The sequence below is a fragment of the Balaenoptera acutorostrata genome, chromosome 13, assembly GCF_949987535.1.
Source record: "Balaenoptera acutorostrata chromosome 13, mBalAcu1.1, whole genome shotgun sequence".
NCBI lineage: Eukaryota > Metazoa > Chordata > Mammalia > Artiodactyla > Balaenopteridae > Balaenoptera > Balaenoptera acutorostrata.
In genome coordinates, this window is record NC_080076.1 from 60,290,747 (window position 1) to 60,312,298 (window position 21,552).

Genomic DNA, 21,552 nt, shown 5'->3' on the forward strand with positions numbered 1-21,552 from the left:
AAGCCACGGACTAAATAACCGATTTAGGAAACTTCAATAAGCAGAACACAGAAGCTCATCATGGAAATACAGGTGAGGCAGCAAGACCTGCTTCAGATTCTGCATCCTCAAAGTGACGCCTATTTTTGCCACCTATTTGTTAGGCTAACGGAGAAAAATCATCCCCTACCTAATTAAACATAACTGGCTGCAAAGCTTCAGTTAAGATGGCAGTGAAGGATGGCTGATTGCGTATTTTTAAACTCTCATTTTAGAGACTACATCCTTGTTATTTTGAACGTTTTTCGTAGGCTAATTTTGAATCCCAAACTGCTATCAAGATTATACCCGGAGGATCCTACAAACACAGAATGCATGGCACAACGAAAGTGCACTGTAATAAGTTAGTAAATGGAATTCCTACTGTTTCTCTGTGAATCTATTCTACTGTAATCTCAGATGCAGAAATTCTCATTTCCCTGGAGCCCAATGACCTATTGATAATAAGAAGTTTGGTGCGTGTGTGTGTGTGTGCATGCGTGTGTGTGTACGTGTGTGTGTGTCTCCAGCGACCCTAACCTAACCACTGACTGAATTATAGTCCAAGAAACAGAAAGAAAGCACAGATCAGAGCAGGTGAAATATTGCTGAATTTAAGCAGCTTCAGTCTAACAAAGATCTTTATGAACAAAGAAAAAGAACTCACACAGTATAAAATAAAGAACTGCACAGAGAGAACTTTTAAAAATAACTCCTGAAGTTATCTGATAATTCACTGGCCATCACTGAGTGGATTCCACACATCCTCTGAGCCTAGGGTCTAAAACAATAAACCCATATACTTTTTTCCTGAATAACTAAACTCTCCCAGGGAAAAGAGACGAGGATACTTCTAATATAAATTTCCTTTAACTGCAGGAAAAGAGCCATGAAACGGTCCACCCTTGACTCTAAACGCCACTACGTTCTTCTTTTAATTTCCCTTCCTCTGAACATGACGTTGGGCTCCCAGCTGGAAATGCAGATAAGCCGCCCTGACGGGGGCTTCAGGCCCCTCCCAAGAACAAAAAGCGCCTGATCTGTCCGGCTCCCCCGCTTCAGATCTGCTGAACTGCTTCACGGCCCGGGACCTCTGAGTCCCACCGTTTCAGAGGAGTGGATTCCAAGAGAAGGAAAAGGCTCTGACACCCGAGATCAGGATGCAGCTTCAGTTTTGCTCCATAACGGAGAGCTCTGGAGAATGTGAGACACGAACATGAATGGGAATTCGCTCTGTTCTTCAGAGTCCCAGCAAGCAATCGGCTTAAATGACTGCATGGTGTAAGGCCACATTCTGGTCTGCACACACACTTCTCTCCCTGCCCTCGATACGTGCCTTGTGTTTTAAACCCCAACCAAACATCTGAGTATAACTGTTTTCAAAACATGTTTGGTTTTTCTGGGGGAGAATTGTTAAACACCAACGAAGTTATCTTAAAACTGGGGGACAACACAATACATATCGAAGACAAAAACAAATAGGTAGACAGACAAGCAAACACTTGAGGCAAATAAAAAAAGCATAGGAACTGAGGCTGTCATGTGATCCTCAGCATACCCAAGTTCACGATATAATGAGGAATTTCATTACAGTGTATAAAGCCATGCATGGTCATCACGTGGCTCGTGACTAATATTTAAAGTGTTAGCTAAGATTGGGCTTCCCTGGTGGCGCAGTGGTTGAGAATCTGCCTGCCAATGCAGGGGACACGGGTTCGTGTCCCGGTCCGGGAAGATCCCACATGCCGTGGAGCGGCTAGGCCCGTGAGCCACAACTACTGAGCCTGCACATCTGGAGCCTGTGCTCCGCAACAAGAGAGGCCGCGATAGTGAGAGGCCCGTGCACTGCGATGAAGAGTGGCCCCCGCTCGCCGCAACTGGAGAAAGCCCTCGCACAGAAACGAACACCCAACACAGCCAAAAATAAATAAATTAATTAATTAATTAAAGTGTTAGCTAAGACGCATCTACATTAAAACTCTCCAGGGGCACTCAGTGATTATCAAGTACTTTGGAAACATGTTCAAAGCACAGAAAACCTGACATCTGACTGAACTGTTTTGGTTGGAAAGGGTCTAGGTTTCTCAAATAGTTCCACACGGGGTTACACCAAATGTGAATGTTCACGGCAGCATCCTTATGCACTGCAGAACTACACACAAATCCAGGCTTTATTGAAAGCAAAACACACACACACATTTGTCAGATTCTATTTAACGTACTGGCATATTTAGAAAAATTAGATGTTTAAATATACTTCAGGTCTGGGTGAAAATGTTAACTTTAGGGAGAGCGTGAGTTAAACTCACTGCTCCCGCGAGGACTTCAAGTAAGGAAGGACAGACAGCGGGAATGTGTCCGCACAAGGTGCCTTGTATTCGGGACCATCAGGAGACAAATTAGGAAGGAGTCTTTTCTCACCGGCTACCCCCCGCCCATCATCCTACAGCTGGCTGGAGTTTCCTTAGCAGGACACAAAGCATTTCTTTCCGAAATCATCTAACAGATGGTCAGGGACAGCAGGAGGGGTGGGGGGCAGAGTAGAGCCCGGAGCGCGGGGCATCGGGGGTGCAGGTGGCACCGAGGGAGCCACAGGGGGACGGGCAGGCACCCTGAGTCTGGAAGTCAGGACAGTAGCTCTGCCTCGCTGAGGAGACGAAGGAGGTCACCTGGGGAAACACCTCTGCTCTTCCTCATGAAGGAAGTCAGTACGTCTTCAAGTGTGAGGGTAACGGAGAGGGTGGAAGGCCAGCACCTGCCAAAGTTAGGATTTCAGGTGAAGCTGCAATGGTGGGTGGGCTGTAGCCTGGGCACACACCCCGAGGTGTGAGGGTCGGGACATGGAGAGGACGACACCTCGGCTGGCAGGCCAGGTGCAACGGAGGGCAGCCAAGGGCGTCCCCATGTCCATCCAGGCAAGTCCTGCTGGGAGCATGCCTGGAGAGCAGACCCGGAGAGAAGGGTCCGGAGAGCAGGCCCGGGGAGCAGGGCCCGGAGAGCAGAGCCGGGAGCAGGGCCCAGAGAGCAGGGCCGGGAGCAGGGCCCAGAGAGCAGGGCCCGGGGAGCAGGGCCTGGAGAGCAGGGCCCAGAGAGCAGGGCCAGGAGCAGGGCCCAGAGAGTAGGCCTGGGGTGCAGGGCCCGGAGAGCACGGCCCGGAGAGCAGGGCCCGGAGAGCAGGGCCTGGAGAGCAGGGCCCGGAGAGCAGGGCCCAGGGAGCAGGGCCCGGAGAGTAGGGCTGGGGAGCAGGCCTGGGGAGCAGGCCCGGCTGGCATTCCCTACAAGGGACGGTTCCAGGGAGGACAGGACTGGGAGTCAAGAGAAGAGTGGTTTGAAGAGTTGCTGGCATTTAGTAAAGTGAACTACACATCAGACACGGTATCATGCTAAACATGTTATGTACATCATATGTGATTCTTCAGCGGTCCCGGAGAGGGGGTGATGCTGGCTGCCATTTTCAGCTAAATCAACTAAGAGCCAGAAGAATGCACTACAGGCCCCTTCTCTATACAGTGAAGGGGGAAGAGGCTGGAAGGACTTGATGAGGCAGCCTATGAAAAGCCCCGAGTAAATAAAAGGCGCTCAAAAGTGTTCCTCTCCCGAGAACCAACACGCAGAGAGGAATTAAGAAGGAAACCCAGTCAGTCTTCCAGGAGATTACAGTTCCACTAAGGGGCAAAATACACCTACCTGTAATCCCAGAGAATGACAACTAATGTGGTCAAACACACCCAGTACACAAACGATAAACAGAACCACACTTTACAAAGATGAGTCTGGCAACCACCTGCAGGAAAGGTTCACGGCGGGGCCAGCCTGGATTGAGAGCATTTAAGAAACTTTAGCTACAATCTGTGTGGGGAAAAAAAGCAGGGCTTATTCCTAAATTAAGGCAGGAGTGGTAGGTGCACAGAGAAGGTACTGAAGAATTAGGAGGTGAACTTGAGCTGACTAGACCACCGAACACACACTGGGCACAGAGAGGAAGGACCCCCGCCAACCTCTCCCAGGACAAGGGGCCGGGGATGCAAGCTGCGCTGCATGCAGGAGAGCTGTGTGCCGTCGCAGGGGCAGGGGGTGCAGGCAGGGAGACGGAGGGGAAGAGCCCCAAGACCAGGAACCCGGGGTGTCCGGAGGAACGGGGTTCAGGAGATGATGAGGTGCCCGGGGAGCCACAGAGAACGGGCCACAGACTACCTCACAGGAGGAGGAAGGGCCTGCAAGGAGGGGGCCGGACTGAGCACCATCAGGGGCTGAGCATGGACGGGGTGCTGGGGTGGGGGGAGGTGTAAGATGAAGCTGAGCACGTGTCAGACTTGAAATCCTGGGGGTCACTTCAGAGGGGGAGCATCAGGCAGCGATGGGAGGAAAGGTCAGGATGCAGAGGCTAGAGGAGGAAAAGGTTAGAAAAACCACGGAAAGAGAAAACGCAGCCTGAAATTTTAAGAAGTTGCACTGGACTCGGGAGATAAAATGGAGAGGAAAATGCAGAGCCTGGGGCAGTGTTCGTCTTCAAGCTGGAATCGACAGGCGTGTTTGTAACCTGGAGGCTGAGGACTGATGGAGCGGATCCGTGATCTCCCGGGAAGCAGGACTGGGAGGGGCCGGCGCACAGGTAAAGTGATGCCAGATGGAGGAGGGAACTTCATCCAGGGCAACAGGGGAAGGAGGAAGGGCGGTGCAGGGAGTGAAGGCTGGTGACAGGAAGCCAAGAGGGTCTCACCATATCCATCCCAGGGGTGACCGCCTCCTGCTGGGAGTGAGGGAAGATGCCTCAGAGAGCCGCCCTCCTAGGAGACCGGGGGTGACCGACCGAGGCCTTGGAGGGCGGCCAGGCCCGGCCACGGTGAGCAAGGCTCTTGGGAAGCAGAGGCCACGGGGGAGCAGGTATGCATCTGGGCTAGAGCCACTGAGGACGCTGCAACGCTTGTTTCACCCCACGTGGGGATAGCGGAATCACGGGAGGGTAAGGCGAGGGAGCAGACCAATAAGAAGTCACTCGGGCCAGGGGCAGGGACAGAGAAGCACCAGCAATGGGAAGGAGATGGCACCTGTGGTCGGCAGAATAGTGGCCCCCGAAGATGTGCAGGTCCTGATCCTGGAACCTGCGATGCTGGTATCTCACACGGCAAAAGGGGTTTTGTGGACGTGATTAAGTGAAGAATCTGAAGATGGGGAGAAGGTCCGGCAATGTCCAGGTGGCCCAATGCCATCACAAGGGTCCTTATAAGAGGGAGGTAGAAGGACCAGGGAAGGAGACGCGAGGATGGAAACAGGCTGGAGTGACGTGGGCCCACAAGCCAAGGGATGCAGGTGGCCCCCCAGAAGCTAGAAAAGGCAAGGAAATAGATCCTCCCCACAGCCTGCAGAACGAATGCAGCCCTGCTGGCCCCAGTTTAGACTTGGGGCGTTCTGAATTTTAAGGTAATAAATTGGTGTTGTTTTAAGCCACTGTTTGTGGTAATTTGTTACAGCAGCAAAAGGAAATTAATACAACACCTAGCCACATGGAATTCAAATTAGAACTATATTACTAAACTATAAAAGATATATGAAGACATCCAAGAGACTTTTAACTTTCTCATGATTACTTTCATTTTGTTCTGAAATACCACATTATTTTTAAAATGTGCAAGTATCCCTGCTTTTCAGGGGCCTAATCTACCTGGCAACCCCATGCCAGCTGGAAACAGGAACACCTGCCTGGGGATAAGAAGCAGAGCGTCCCGGGAGGATGGCCGAGGACAGCAGGGATGTGGGGCTTGGTGGGGCTCCCTGTCCCCAGAGGGCAGTTCAGAGCCAGGGCAGCTGTGCTCCCTCAGTTGCAGCCCGACAGTGATCTGACCCCAGGTGGAGATCTGGGTCCCGTCTTCATGCTGCTCCTGTCCCGTCCCCCGCCCTGCAGATGTGCAGACGGAGGCACCTGGCAGGTCCGAGCGGACAGGGCAGGGTGGGCAGGCCGGGGCAGCTTCATGAGAGAGAGGGGTCTGAGGGGGACATGGACCCATGAGGTTCAAAGAACATGAGAGACACAAAGGCCTGCAAACTCGGATAAAGATGGAATAGTCAAGCGGAGCCAGCGTGGGGATCGGTCCCACAGGCCCGGAGAAGCCCCGTGTGGACGGGCCAGACCCCGGGGCCTCGACTCCAGGCCAACAGGTGTGGACCTGTGACGATCAACAGGAAGGAGGAAGGCTTTAGGGAGACACGTCTGATGAGGAGATGACTGTCAGGGAGACAGGACAGAGAAAAGTTTTTAAAACCAACCCCAAAACAATCTTTTAAAGTTTAAATCGAATCGAGATTGGCATATTCCACCAGTAATGAAGAGAAAATGTTTTTAAATTTTCTACGTCAACAGAAGGTGCTTACATCCTTGTATACTCATTACTCCAGATGGTAAAATAAATTATAAAAAATGAAAAACTTTGTCTTGTACAAAAAGATATTTAAAATAGACCTACAAGATGCAAAAAAAAACCACGTGCAAATGAAATAAGTGTACTCTTCTTTAAAAATACCCACACATTTTCTTGATAGATCCGTATCTGATCTGCATGATAGAATTGACAGTGTGTGTTTGTGTGTGTGTCACTGGTATGTTTTCTAAAACTTGACTATTAGAATGGAAACTATATAATAAAAGTAAAGCCATTGCAGGGGCAGGGGGTGCAGGCAGGGAGACGGAGGGGAAGGGCCTCCGTTTGAGTAGTTTTCCATTCAGGATATGCAAACTATTCTAAGTTTTATTTTCAACATTTCACTATTAAAAGCTGAAGAGTTCCATCTCAGCTGGCTGACCTGAACACCATGGTTGTAATATTTACACAATGAAAATGAACATTAATAGTCAAGAGCACAATACCAACACAAAACTGAGTTCAGTCTGATCCTCCTGCTTGGAAGGCTGGCATGTACCATCTGCCATTTTTATTCTATTGAAACATATTTTCGATCATAAACCATGCTTACTTCATCTTACATATATACACACAAACATATGTATTGTGTATATATAGCATATACAGAGCATATATATATATATATATATATATATATATATATATGTACGTACAAACGCTCAGTTAGGGCAACATCTTCCATCCTCAGGACAAACCAGATGTGGTGGTGACTTCCCCTTCACACGCAAGTGGGACGAAGCCCCATCTCAGCACAAAACACCTAGTAAGCTCATTACTTGCATATTCCAAGGACAATCAACAATTCTCCCTCGTGCTGTTGTCACGTTTTCTGGGCATATCTTACACCCCAACTAGATGGCAAAACTTTAAGAGTCCGTGTCACAAGCACACTAGTGTTTCTGTCCAGGTCTTACGTGGTGCTTTGCACACACGGAGCCTGAGTTTCACCGTCAAGCCACACGTGAGTGGCTTGACGGTGAAACTCCGAGTGAAGGGAGAGGCTGCCATCACATCAGGTGCGGCAGCTGCCTCCTGTGCCAGTGCCTTACTGTCACCTTCAGAGCTGACAGAGGTTAGAGTCCAGAAGCTTGAGGAAGTCATCGTTTTAGCCAAGGAACCATGCAGATGGTGCGCCCTGCCCCCTGCTCCCCTCCCCATCTGTGTTGGGTCTCAGAAGGTCAAGGGGGAGGCTGTATGGCCCACAGCCCATCACTGCACGGTCCCCAACGCAGCATCAGGATCTACTTCAGGACAGAAATCCCACACTTGCCCTGGAGGTGCCTCAGTCAGCCCTAGGACCCAAGGGGAATCTGGGGAGAAACTCCGTTCTGCAGGAGTTCCTGCGTGAGTTGATGGACCTTAAAGGATCTGAGAGAAGAAAGTCTGAGAAATAAAGTGAACACACACTGGCTGAGATGAGGGGAGAAGGCGGGAGCTGGACGGGGATCTAGCACTTTGCTGCCATCGGCCAGAACTCGCCCTGCCCTGGGAACCACACACACTTCACCCCCGACATCCAAACATTGGACTCAGTCCCAGAGGATTCTGGTGGAGGTAAGAGAGGATCCCTGTCCTGGGGTCCTGGTCCAAGGACACACGCAGGTCTGATTCCTAGGACACTGTGTCCTTCTTGGTCAACCTCCGCCTTCGTGGCTTCCGGCTGCCTTGAGATCCTGGACGGTCATCTCACCAAGCACAGCCAGCGGGTCACAAGCCTGGCCTGTGTCCTCGCATCCTGGACCCCAGCTAGGCTACATCTGCCCTTGGAGGCCACAGAAATGCACAGGCCTTTGCTGGCTCCTGGCCTGAGCGCTCTACCCTCTGACCTGGAGTAACCACTGCAGGAAGGGCATGAGACGGCACGGGGCGAGCTGGAAAGGGCGACTACAAGTTACACTGGGTCACCCCGGTCAAAGCCAACCCTCTGTAAACAGCATCCACACTCAGAAGTAAGGAGAGGTTTGCGGAAGCCACTCAACACAGCTGGTGACAAGAGCACACTGAGAACAGGCGCTGTGCGTCCTGTCACCTCGGGAACTTACATGCTTAGTGGAACGGACCCCCTAAGTCTTGTCACGTGACGGCAGTGGGGGCAGCAGGACCCGAGTCCTCAGCAGAACCTGCACAGACCTGAAGCCTTCTCCCCCAGGGGACCTCTACCCGCACACAGGAGCCCCAAGGAGGCTTCCAACCCATGGCCTCCCCGGCCGCACCCTGAGGTTCCAGTTCAGCAGGTCTCAGGAACATGCACGTCCGTGTTTTCCAAAGCTCCCTGGAAGCATCTGGCATGAGGACTGGGCGGAGAACCCACAAGGCGATATTCAGTATGTCTTAAATTGCGAGGTGCCAACACCTGGCTCTGCTTTCGTTCCGTGTTGGCTACACCTCTTCTCCCCGGTTCTCCTGCCATGTCCTAGATTAAAACTGCTAGCCTTCTCACGTAATAAAACGTACTACAAGTAACTCAACGGATGTCATGAAAAATGAAGCAAATAAAAAGTTTTAGCTTCTCTCTGCTGGTTAAAATGCAATATAATGATGCAAATCTGATGCGATTTTTTTAATACAGATCTCCCCTGAAATAATGAAAACACAGCCCGAGAAGAACAGAAAGGACCTTGGAAGGTTTGGTACCTTGGGTACCAAGATGAGCCCCGGAGCTGCAAGCCCCTGGTGCCAGGAGTCATTGGGTGGAGCGAGTCTCCCGGGGCTGCTCCGGGCGTCCCTACAGTCAGGGGCAACCTGCTTTCGGGGGTTCACTGTCCCCTGCAACATGCCGCCTGACCCACCACTTCAGGCAACACATCAAAACAGACGTCTGGCACTGATCCTCGGGTGGACAGATGCAGGCAATATCAGCAAAGAAGAAGAAGGACTCACGCTTGGTGCCTACCACGTGCCTGTTATATCCGACGTCCTTCACACGCAGAGCAACCCAAGGAGGCAGGTGTGGTGATTCCCCTGCTTTACGAACGAGGACCCCGAGGCACAGAGAGACCGGATGGCCTGCCCGAGGCGGCAGCGCTAGGTTTCAACCCAGGCGGGCCGGCCCCAGAGCACACACGGAATCACTAAGGCTTGGATCAGCTTTGTTATGTCACTTTCCAGCAAAGCCTACAAACCAAATAAGTCGGTACGCTATCTGGGCGAACGATTTCATTTCAATGGATTCTCTTACGTGTTGATTCCCTGCAAAACCGTAAGACCTTCAGGGATTTGCTCACCTTGGAAAACAGCTCAACGGGCGCTGCCACGGCCTCCTGTTCCTTCAAGTACTGCTCCCAAGACCAGGCCTCACGCGTGGCCACCGCAGGGGCTGGAAGAGAAAACACAAGGGCTGTTCTTGAGACAGTTAGTGACCGAAAAATTACGCAATTAAAGATAAATCCAAGAAGCAGGCTCATTACTGAAACCGATGATCAGAAGACCAAGCAACCAACAGGAAGGAGCCTTATCGCTGGCGTTGCCGTGAGCATCTGGTACAATCACGTCACCTCGCATCCCCAGCTTTTCCTGGGTTAGAACGGACTTATGAACACGCCCCATCACCGACCGCCGATGACACGCACGCAGGACGGGCGCCCCCAGCCCCCCTCAAAGAAGAGAGAACAGGCACAGGTTCTCTAGAAGGTGATTTGGTTACTTTTAAGGCGAAGGACCTGAAATTTTTTTAATAATCTCCTTTCACTTTCCTACCTCTTCTTGGTGGGAATGTCAATTGGTACAACCTGTCGAAAGGCCAACGTGGAAACTGTCAAAAGCCTTAAAAATTATTTGTATACTTTGAACCAGCCATTCTCCTAGGAATATGTCTGAATGCAATCACAGTGATGTACCCAAGAGTTTATCCTAGAACCCTTCAGGATAGTGAAATACTGGAAACAAACTGAAGAGGGGGCTGATTAAATGCACTGTACAGACGTGTCATTTTAATAACAGCTCATAAAATTGCATTGCAGAAGACTGCTGAATGGCAGCGAGAGGCTATGTTAATGATACACTAAGTGGGGGAAAAAAGTTTAGGAAACAAAATGATCCTTTTTGGTAAAATATATAACGGAAACAAAAAACACTAAAATCATGTACATCAAAATCGTAAATGAAGTCATCTTTAGGTGCCGGGATTATAAATAATTTCTTCCCATTTTTCTTTGCACTTTAGTTTTCTGCTTTTCCAGATGGATAACTATCCTTTGTCATTCAATAAAAATATCATTTTTAAATAATAAAAATCTGGCAAAAAAGATTAATAATTGTTTGAAGTTTATATTCTATGTTCCAGTAACTCCTTCTCTAGGGTTAATACGCTAAGGAAGTGGTCCTGATAAAAGCTGATGGTGAAAATGGACATCACACCATTATTACAGCAAAAATGCAAAGTAATATTAACATGGGAGAAAGGTTAAATAAATGTTATTTATATATACATATACACATATATGATTATGAAGTTGTCAAAAACTATACTTTTTATAAAATATCTTGAGAATTTTCTGGGATATCTTGAGAATTTATTACCAAAGTAAGGACACAAAACAGTATATATTTTATGACCTTAATTTTTAAAATACAAATTATTACATATATTAAAACATTTGTTTTTCACATACTGATAAAGCCCCTTCTCCATGCAAGGCGATAGGCATATATGTGTGTCTACATGTACAAACACACACGCACAGAAAAGAAATTGGAAAGAAAGAGCAAAATATTAACGGTGATTATACGTGGGTGGTGGTATTAACGTAAATATTCTTTCCTTGTTACTTTCTGCAGTTTTAAAATTCTCGACAAGCATCATTATAACCAACCACACACACACGCACACTTGCACACACACACTCATACACACACGCTCCTGGAGAATTCTCGTCAAAAGCGCTCTGTGAGCGTTAATTTTAACATTTATCTTGTTGTGAAGTGTCCCCGAGGAAGGTCCAGATGGTGAAAGGTCAGAACTACAAGCATGTTGGTGGTGACAGGTAGTTAGGCACACCTCAGAGTCAAACACTCGGAACCTCTCAAGACGCTAAAGCAACCTGATGGAATAACAAACACGAAACTCCACCAGCTGTGCAGGAAGAAGTAATGCGGACTTTTAATCACTTAAAAAATATGTTCTGAGCTCCTCTTCACATGCCAAGAAGCATGCTGCCCGCTGGAATAAGAATATGACCCAGTCCCTGGTCTAGTAAATGGGAAATAAATAAATAATGTGTATCATTTTTCCCTTTAATATTCATATATACAATTGACAAAAAAAAAAGTAATTTAAGCTCAGGTTGTAAGGAAAAAATCATATCAAATTGCAGTTTAAAACAGACCCACAGAGCATGCACATTAATAATTACTGTTTATCAATCACAACACACTGACCTGTTCTTGCTAAGAACTACACTTATTAAAGTATAAGAATTTTAAAAAGCACTTTAACCATCAAATAAGGCTAAGAGAACTGTTATCAATGGATTTCCTTGCTTTGTTTGGAAACAGTGCGACATCTCTGGGTGATTCCCACCAAGGAGCTCGCGGTCTGTTAGCCATCACAGCACTAGAAGATTTGCTGCCATTTCTACACGACACGAGATATTTTATTTTGCTAAACACAGAAAGCAATTTGACAAACCCTGAACATTCTCTGGTAAGATTATTCAACATCTCTATTTTCACATAAGCATTTTACAACATCACAATTATAAGCATTACCAAAAACATTACAGCAGCGTTGGCTCCAAAGCAAATATAAATGTCTCGTTTTCTACAACAGCTGCGTTCCTGAAAAACCTGTGTGTGAGGGGTGACATCACCATGTCGTCCCCAACGTAGAAGAAGGTCATTCCTCACAAGAACCACGAACGACTATTGAAGACCAAGACACACTGAGAGAACCCAGACCCAGGGGTGAGGCTGAAGCCGCCCCTGCACCCCAGAGACCCAGACGGATGCCCGGACGGACACAGTGGGAGGGGAGAGGAGGGGCTGCAGGTGACGCTGACCACACTGCCCCTCCCCCAGGCCTCCCCAAGCCTCAGGCTCCTCCAGTGGGAAATGAGGACCCCGGGGACAACCGGCCCTCACCCCCAGCATCCTGGATCACTGTGTGGGAGCCCCTATTCTGACCTCACCCCACGGGGACTGCAGTGGAAACTGGAGGGCACAACACTGGGGACTGACTGTGATGGAGAGGGGAGAGGGGCTCGCGACACCGGCACAGGGATCTCTGGATGGAGTTCACACCTGCATCACCCACGTGGGGACCCCAACCTGCAGCTCTGCTCACCTGCAGAACCAAGTCAGGGCGCAGTCTGACGAGGGAGCTCGATGGGGTGCATACCTGCCTGAATCGGACCCTCAGGGAGGAGTTCTGTCGGCCCTGAGCCTGCCCTGCCCAAGCCCACGCCAGGTGTTGCATCCCAGCCCACCCACGTAGAGAGAGCCTTCCAGGCCCATCGACCAGAAGCGCTGGGACAGTCCTGGAAGAGGTGGGTTGGGCAGCACTTGAGCAAAGCCAGTGGCCCTGTCCAGCCAGGGAACTGGGGTGTGGGTCAGCTTGAGGTAAGATGACAAACAAAGAGCTTTACTGGCTTTCAAGATGCTTCACCCACTGCACCCGGGCAGGGGACCTACCTCACAGCCCTGCTCACCACCAAGTACAGCCTGTCCCCCGGGAATCCACCCAGACCACAGGGGACGCTGCGAAGCCCACTCCACAGCCCTCCGCACGTGGGCGCCTGAACAGGGAGCGCAGCCTGGGGCCTCTTGTGTCTGCAGAGCAGAACCACTGGCCTCGCCCTCAGTGCACACTCAGGCCTGACTCAGGCCCCCAACAATGAGCTGTGCAGGCCCCAGGTCCCAGCCTGCTGCCCCGCCAGGGACGGAAGCTAACTCACACCCCGTCCACTACTGAACACGTGCCCAGTCCCGGCCGTCCCGTGAGCCTGACCAGAGAGCCCAGGCGACTGCAGAGCCCGCCCTCCAGCCCCACCTGCGGAGGAACCCAGCCAGCCGTCGTCCACCTGTTCCCGGCCGGGGCACAGCCCCCACCCCTGTCCTCTGAGCTCAAACAGATGCCTCCCCCCAAATAAACCCTAACAGCAGGCCCACCTGCCCAAGGGCTTTACCAGCAGACACGCCCAGGAACCCAAGCCCAGCTGACTGGTGAGGAACCGTCTCTGCCGAAGCAAACTGCACAGCCTGGAAGACGATCCCCACTGCTCAGACGCATAGATTCCATCGTGAGGAACCGAGGATCGTGAAAAGCCAGGTAACTATGACACCCGCAAAGGAAACCAATAAAGCTCCAATGGCTGACCCTAAAGAAAGAGTGAATTATGAACTGTCAGACAAAGAATTCAGAATAGTCCTCTTAAGGAAGCTTAATTAACTACAAGAAAATACACACAGACAACTAAATGAAACTAGAAAAACAATGCATGAACAAAACAAGAAGTTCAACAAAGAAACAGCCACCATCAAAACAACCACAATAATAACAAAAAAGCCCGAGAGTTCAAAAATACACTAACCGAACTGAAAAATTCAATAGAGTCTCAAGAGTAGACTGGACCACGCAGAAGAAAGGATCGGCAACCTGGAGGATAGGACACTGGAAATTCCCCAGTCAGAGGAGCAACAAGAAAAAAGGAGGATAAGAGAGAAGAAAGCGGGGCGGAATTATGGGACACGGTGAAAAGAAACAATATTCGCGTTATGGAAATTCCAGAAGGAGAAGAGAAAGAGGAAGGGGTGGAAAGTGTATCTGAAGCAATAACGGCTGAAAACTTCCCAAATGTAGGGAGAGAAATGGACGTTTCACATCCATGAGGCCCAAAAGGGCCCCAAATAGGTTGAACCCAAATAGGATTACACTGAGACACATTATAATTAAATAGTCAAAAGTCAAAAAACAAAGAAAGAATTTTAAGAGCAGCAAGAGAAAGAGAGACGTCACATACAAGGGAAACCCTGTAGGACTATGAGCGAATTTCTCAACAGAAACCTTTCAGGCCAGGAGAGAATGGGACAGTTTATTCAAAATGCTGAAAGAAAGCAGGGTCAGTGCTTGGATGGGCTGGAGGCTGGTGGTGTGTGCATGTGTGTTACACCCTATGAAAGCACAGGTGCACTTGAGCCAGGCCACGTCCTCACAGACAGCGGACACTGGCATGCACAGGGTTAGCTCTTAGAAGCACCCCCTTTACAAAGGGCTCAGCAAGTCTAAGGGGACCAGGCAGCAACATCAACCTTGGAAAAGGGGTTGGTACACTGAGTAGGATACATCCCAGACCAGATACCCGTTAATCCTGTAAACCACAATTGTGTCCTGCTTTATCATTTCAGATCTGGAGTTTGGAATAATTGAGTTTATTTAAATTGACAGAAAACAACCTCTACTCCTTTATTTCAGCTCTTTATATGAACAGTCCTCCATATGTGCGTGCTAGTGTTTTGTTCTCAACTCCTCTTATAAAATTCCATAACATAAAAAGCACAGCATGCTGTTTAAAAATGGAAAGAAGCCCTAGCTGTCATCTAGCTCTGTGTTTTTTTTCAAACCTTAAATTTCTTTCTATCTTGTCATACCCTATAATGGAAAAGAATCTGAAAAAGAATATATATATTATATATACAGATATATATACACACACACATATAACTGAATCACTGTAAGCCAACTATACTTCAATAAAAAAAGAAAAAAAATTATAACAGCACATTGTTAACTGAAGTTAATTTTACCATATTTAATTATATTGATGATTTTGAACACTCTCTTCCTCATTTAAAAAGTGATGCATGCTGATTTTAAATTCACTGCCAAAAAAAGGCATGATCTGTCAACAAACAAAACTATATATCAAATTTTCTTTGGGGACCAAATGTACATTAAAATTTAACCATATGTTATAGAATCAAAAATAGATAAAAACTGTTTCCAAAAATAAATACATGATATTTTTTAAATTAAATTAAAATGTTTCATCAATATGGGGGCTACAAGAATATTCTCTCTAGTATGACCCCATTTTTACCTACAGAAGTATCTTTCTAGGAGCCCCACCATGAGACACCCCGTGAGCACAGGTACGCTGCCTGCCCCACGCTCTGGCCACTTGGCATCACATTCATCCCCCTGGGAGAGCAGAGACTGTCAGATGAAGCCTCACCTGACACTAAGAACACCTAGTTCTAGGAAACTGCACAATACTTATTAATGATTTTCTAAACTAAAATTAAAAATGGCCGGGGGTGAAGAATGAATAAACTGTCATTCTTAAGGACAGAACCACGTAAATCCTGTAACTCATGTCCCTGAGAGACACCTTCCCAATTCCATTAACCATAATCACAGCCTTTCACACCAACATTTCAACTTCATTTCAAAAGTTACGTTGCATCCGGCTCCATCGGCTGCATCTTAGAAAATGTGAGAAGAACATTTTTTTTTTGTTGGTTGTCGGTAGCAACCAACCAAATTTATTACACACAGATATAAATAATGCCTCCCTTTGTGGTACCAACTGGAAATGATACAATTTTCCCAACGTTATAACAACTTATCACTGCTGGGAAATAACCCCGAAACAGAAGCTCCATGAATATAACTGCACGTCCCAACCTCTCACATGGTAATAACTCTGCCGTGTCTCCGTAGCAAGGACTTCCGCCTGCTCTGCTGAGAACATTTTTCATTTGCAAATGTAGGCTGCGTCTCATTCCAGTACTGAATTCAAAACCAGTTGTTGCTCATTTCCCTGCGCGTAGCGTGTGCTGAGAGCCAGGACACGCCAGGAAATGCTCGGGGACTTGACTCGTGCTCACGTGACATCTACTCTAGTGGGGGAGACACACGTGCAGACAGACAAGTGTCACCCTCACCCGGCATACGGAGGGACTCAACGTTTCTGGGAATAAATAGGCAGGCACAAGTGTTAACGTGCACCAGTTAAGAAACCCAAACAATGCATCTGGGAACAAAATAAAGAAGGATTAATTCCGACCAGAGGACGCTTCCTGGAGACCGCTGCTCTCCCAGACAACCAGAAAATCAGCAGGCGGTCCAGGGAGAAGCAGCAGGAGCAAAGGGACAGGCTGCAGAGGGAAGAGCCCCTGACAATGCCCGTCTCGGCATCACCACGGAGCCTGTGGGACACACGGAGCAGAACGCAGGGTCGCTGCACGGGGAGGGAGCAACCGTAAAATCGGGTAGGTTCTTCCAAGTCGGAAGTAAGAACTTGCTCTAGCACCAGTGCTGAGTAAGAAGGAAACAAATGCCAGAGACAAAGACTGAAGGCGGAACGATGCCAACAGTCCAGGCAGAGGTAACGAGGGCGTTCCCTAGAGAAAGGCGGGGAGCCAAGGGGCGACGCAGAACTAAACCCGAAGGACCTCGGCCAACAACCAACTGCCAGGGGCGGGGTGGGGCAGGGCGAGGTGGTCCAGGGAGGTGGATCCATCGGGGGAACCCAGTGGGTGATCAGCAAATCGAGGGAGCAACGCAGGAGGCTGCAAGGAGGACAGGTTATTGTCAGAGATGTTGAGTTTTAGGTATCTGGAATAATCTAAGCATATATATATATCCAACAAAAGGAGATCCCAAATTTTTCAGCAAGAGGCAACAACTGAGAAACATGGAGAAAGAAGAACCAAGGTCAGAACGTGCGCATCCGCGTCAGGGGTGAGTGCAGAGGTGGGGAGGACGGGGGACAAGGAGAATGGGCAGGGACCCGGGGACACACACAAGACCTGGAAGTCAGGGCGTCAGAGGGTCCCAAGGGCTGAAGGACCAGCACCATCCGATGCGGAAGAAAGTCCAGTGAGACCAACCTGGGAGAAGCAGCTGCGGCCGGGCGGCCAGGGTGTCACTGTGACCTCAGGGACAGAGGCTTCAGTGGAAGAATGTGCTCGGAGGTCAGACTGCACGAGGCCAAACACTGAAAAGAAAGTCTCAGGGAAGCAGCAAGTGTGCCACGCTCTGAGAGGCCTGCAGACGAGGAGAAGAGACAGGTGGCAGGAGAGCTGGAGGGGCACCAGTCACATGACGAAAAAGGAGCTCTTCTTGTTCTTAAGGATTGCAGGGAGCAGAGGGCATTTCAAGCCATCAGCTGAGGGGCAAGAGCCGGAAGACAGAGATGAGGCTCCTAGAAGAGGGGTGACCCAGAGGGATGTGCGGGACAGAAGGCTCTGAGAACACAGCAGAGGAAGGGCCCTACTAACATCAGAGAACCTTCGGGAAGGAGAGAGAAGACATCACCCCAGGACCTCGATCTCCATGACCAGGAATGCATCACAACTGGGAACACATGGGCAGGACAGTGATGGAAATTCCTCTGGGACCAGATGTGAGGCACACAAGGCCGTCCTGAGAGCCGCTCGGCCAAGCTGGTGACTCTCAGAGGGGCTCCCGGCAGTCTGGGAGCGAAGCAGATGGTTCAGTCCGTGGACAGCTGGGCACCGATGAGGAGACAGCCCAGTGGATGAGGGGCACCAGCCTCGAGCACATAAGATGAAATGCTCCAGAGGCCCCACCTGGCCGGGAGCGCAGGAAGTCAGGAAACTACTGACGAACACAGAGGAACAGAAAAGCTAACACACAGGACGTGAGGGCTTTGACAAGCTTCCACGGAACGAAGGAGTAGAAGGACCGTGGTTCTGAGGGTGTGACCAAGAGAGGATTTCAGGGTCCAAAATGCGGTGACTCAGCCACTTCCCCGGGTGCTGCCACAAGTGGACAGAACAACAATGCACAGGACCAACACCGGAAACCTGTGTGCAGCAGAGAAGAGAGGTGTGTAAACAACTTATTCTCATACGGTGGTTTTCAAAGTGTGGCCACCCCCTGGAACTTGTGAGAAAGTTTTGGAGGCCATACCCCAGACTTAATGATTCAGAAACTCTCCACTTCAACAATTTTTCTAAGTGATTCTGATGCATGCTAAAGTTTGAGAACCACTGTTCTTAATTAACGTGAAGAAACCTACAAAGTAGAGACAAAACTAATTATGGTTGATATCATCAAAGAAGGCTTCCCAGATGACGTGACATGTGCCTTAAAGGATAAAGTTCTCAAAGTGTGGTACTCAGAACTACAGCATCAGTATCACCTGGGGAACTGTTAGAAATACAAATTTGCGGCATCAATTAAAATTTTGGGCAGCTACTGAATCAGAAACTCTTGGGGGGATGCCTATGAGCTGTTTTCACAAGCCCTCCCTCTGAAGCAGCTCATGTTTGAGAGCTCCGGCTCCGGAATAAGGGTCAGACTCCAGCTGCAGATGGCCCTAGAGACAGGGGCAGAACTGAGAACTCTTTGACCACAGTCCTGTTCTTGAATTTCCATGAGTCCCCATCCTCCCCCAGCATGAATTTTACAATACGGCACATTTCCTGAGGAAGCTGGAGTGATCTGTCTTCCTTGCAAAAGAAATCTAATTAAAACACCACGGGAAGAATTTTAGTCTTAAGCCTGTATACATGCTGTGAAACCAGCAGAAGTTTTTAAGGAAAGAAATGCCATAACAAGTTTTGGACTTGTTTCTCCTCTGCCCTGCCCATTGCTGGTTTGTTGGTAGTTTTGATTTTTTTAAAGACACTGCTGGTTGCAGCTGTAGAGATGATGGAGTAGAATAAGGAGAGAGAACTGATACCAGAGGTAGCAGAAAGGTGGCTGTTTCAACAAGCCAGCCCGAGATGACGAGGTCTTGATGTGATACAGCTGGTGAGGACGGAGAGGAGCAGAGAGGAGTCAGGGAGAGATCTGAGTAGGACCTGACATGCTGGACATCAGTGAGGTGGCAGAGAGACCGAGTTTACAACTGTGCTGAGACAGGCTTAGAGGGCAAGATGAATATGTTTTCAGAGATGCTAAACCTCTGAAATCTAAAGGGTCTAAAGGATATGCAGGATCAACTATCTAGGGGGCATTAAAAACGGGTTTTTCAGGAGAAAGATCAGGACTGGGAACTTGGATTTCATGGCCATCAGTGTACAGGGGGGTTGAGATTCTCCAGGAGTGTATGAAGAGCACAAAGTAGGCAGTGGGACCAAGAGCAGAATTCTAGGGAACTGAAGTATTTCAGATGTGGGCAGAAGAAAAACAATCAGTAAAGGATAGTGAGAAGGAGCAACCAGAGAACAGGATGAATGAGGGAGGAAATACTTTCAAGAAGTAGAGAGTAGTAGCTATCAAATTTAATAAAAATATAAAACAACTTGAGGACTCAACAAAGGTCACTAATTTTAGTAATTGGAAGGACTTACATGGCCTTTACCTGAGACTTTAACACAGAGACTGACTAAAGATGTAGGAAAAAGTAGGGACCTGAAGCTGGGGAAAGAGATGGGATCAAAGACAGGTGGTGGGATTAGCCTCAGGATGGTTTCTATAAGAAAACAAGGAAAGGGTGCTGGTCCAATGAAGCCCAGAGGTGAACAGGAGAAAGGCTGGAAGCATAGTCTGTGAGGAGGACAAAGTTTACAGGTATGCAGGTGGAAATGCAAACTGGAAACAGTAATCTTCAGAAGTAACAACTCAAAGAGCTGTCAGACTATGGTGACGGAGGAGTCATGTATGACAAAACAGAGAAAACCAATGCAAATATGGTCAGTAATATTGTAATAGCTTTGTACAGGGACAGATGGTTACTAGCCTTATCGTGGTGATCATTTCATAAGGTATGCAAATGTCAAATCACTATGTAGTTCACCTGAAACTAGCAGAATATTGTACATCAACTATATTTCAACAAAACAAAACAAGAAAACAGTGCAAGCCAGGTGTGCTCATTGATTCAACAAACAGGGTTTTCTGTGACACAGGCCCTGTGTTAGTTGCTAATGATTCAAAGAAGATATAGTTTTTTTCCCCTTAAGAAGCTTACAGCTTAGTGGGGAACCAGGTAACTATTATACAAAAAGGAATATCCAACTGCAGAGACATGAACTAAGGGCTATAAGAACACGGTGGACAAAACAATCGGCACTGTCTTCAGGGCATTACATTTTCATTTTTCATTCAACAAATATTAACCAAATGCTTAGATATGCTACAAGCTTATAAGACAGCACAAAACAAACTAACAAAAATCCCTACCGTTACCCACCATAAATTCTAGTGTGTGAAGACAGATGATAAATAAGTAAAATACATAGTATGTCAGATGGCAATAAGTGTTAAGAAGAAAATATAACAGAGAAAGCAGCTAGGCAGTATTAGCAGGAGGGGCTCTGCAGACTTCCCACCAGAAAGAATGGAAGCAACAAGGCAATGGAATGACATCTTTAATGCAATGAAACCATGAAACTGTCAAGTGAGAATTATACATCCAATGAAAACATCCTCCAGAAAAGGTGTTTGAAAATAATGAAATTTTCAGATTCATTAAAACTCATTTTGTTATGTCCACATTTCACTTATAGAATACAGTTTCCATTCCTGACTGAGTTCTTCTTCACTCCTACAGAATTCATTTTGTCTCCTACAGATACTCTTGTAAAACTTTTTTTTTTAACATTTAAGTCTTCAATCTACTAGGAATTAATTTTTTAGACAGATGATCAGTTTGGCAAACATAACCTACTAAATAATCTATGGTTTGTCCTCCTAAAATGATTTACCCATGTGCCTATGTGTAATATATATTACATTCTCACATCTCTTTCTGGTTTCTCTATTCTGTTCCACAGATTCTTGGTCTATTACTATACTACCAGAATGTCTGGGATTTCAGTATAAAATACCTGTATCCAATTTAAATTAAAACCAGTTGGGATTCTATTTTGGAATTGAATTAACTGTTAATTTGATGGAAATTGACATGTTTGTGGCATGTATTTCCATTTGTTCAGATATTAATTTATAGGTATCAATAGAATTTTCTAGTTTTCTTAACAAGTTCCTTCACATTTCTTGTTCAACTTATTCTAAATATTTTATACATTATTGCTTTTATGAGTGCAATATTGTTCCCTTTTCAATTTCTAGGTGCTGATGACTGACATACAGAAAAAGCTAATGACTTTTTATACTTATCCTCTATCCAACCACCTCAACTTTCTTATATTAATTCTATTGAATAGTAGCTTATAATTAGATTCTCCTGGGTTTTCTAGGTAT

General features: G+C 47.7%; 1 protein-coding gene across 1 annotated transcript in view; it reads right to left on the minus strand.

The window, feature by feature from the left end:
• L3MBTL4 (L3MBTL histone methyl-lysine binding protein 4) overlaps nucleotides 1–21,552 on the minus strand; it is a 308,033-nt gene that overhangs the window by 255,026 nt on the left and 31,455 nt on the right. Inside the window, exon 4 of the mRNA XM_028162388.2 lies at nucleotides 9,662–9,753. Coding sequence (XP_028018189.2) covers nucleotides 9,662–9,753 — 92 coding nt within the window. The remainder of the gene's footprint in view (nucleotides 1–9,661; nucleotides 9,754–21,552) is intronic.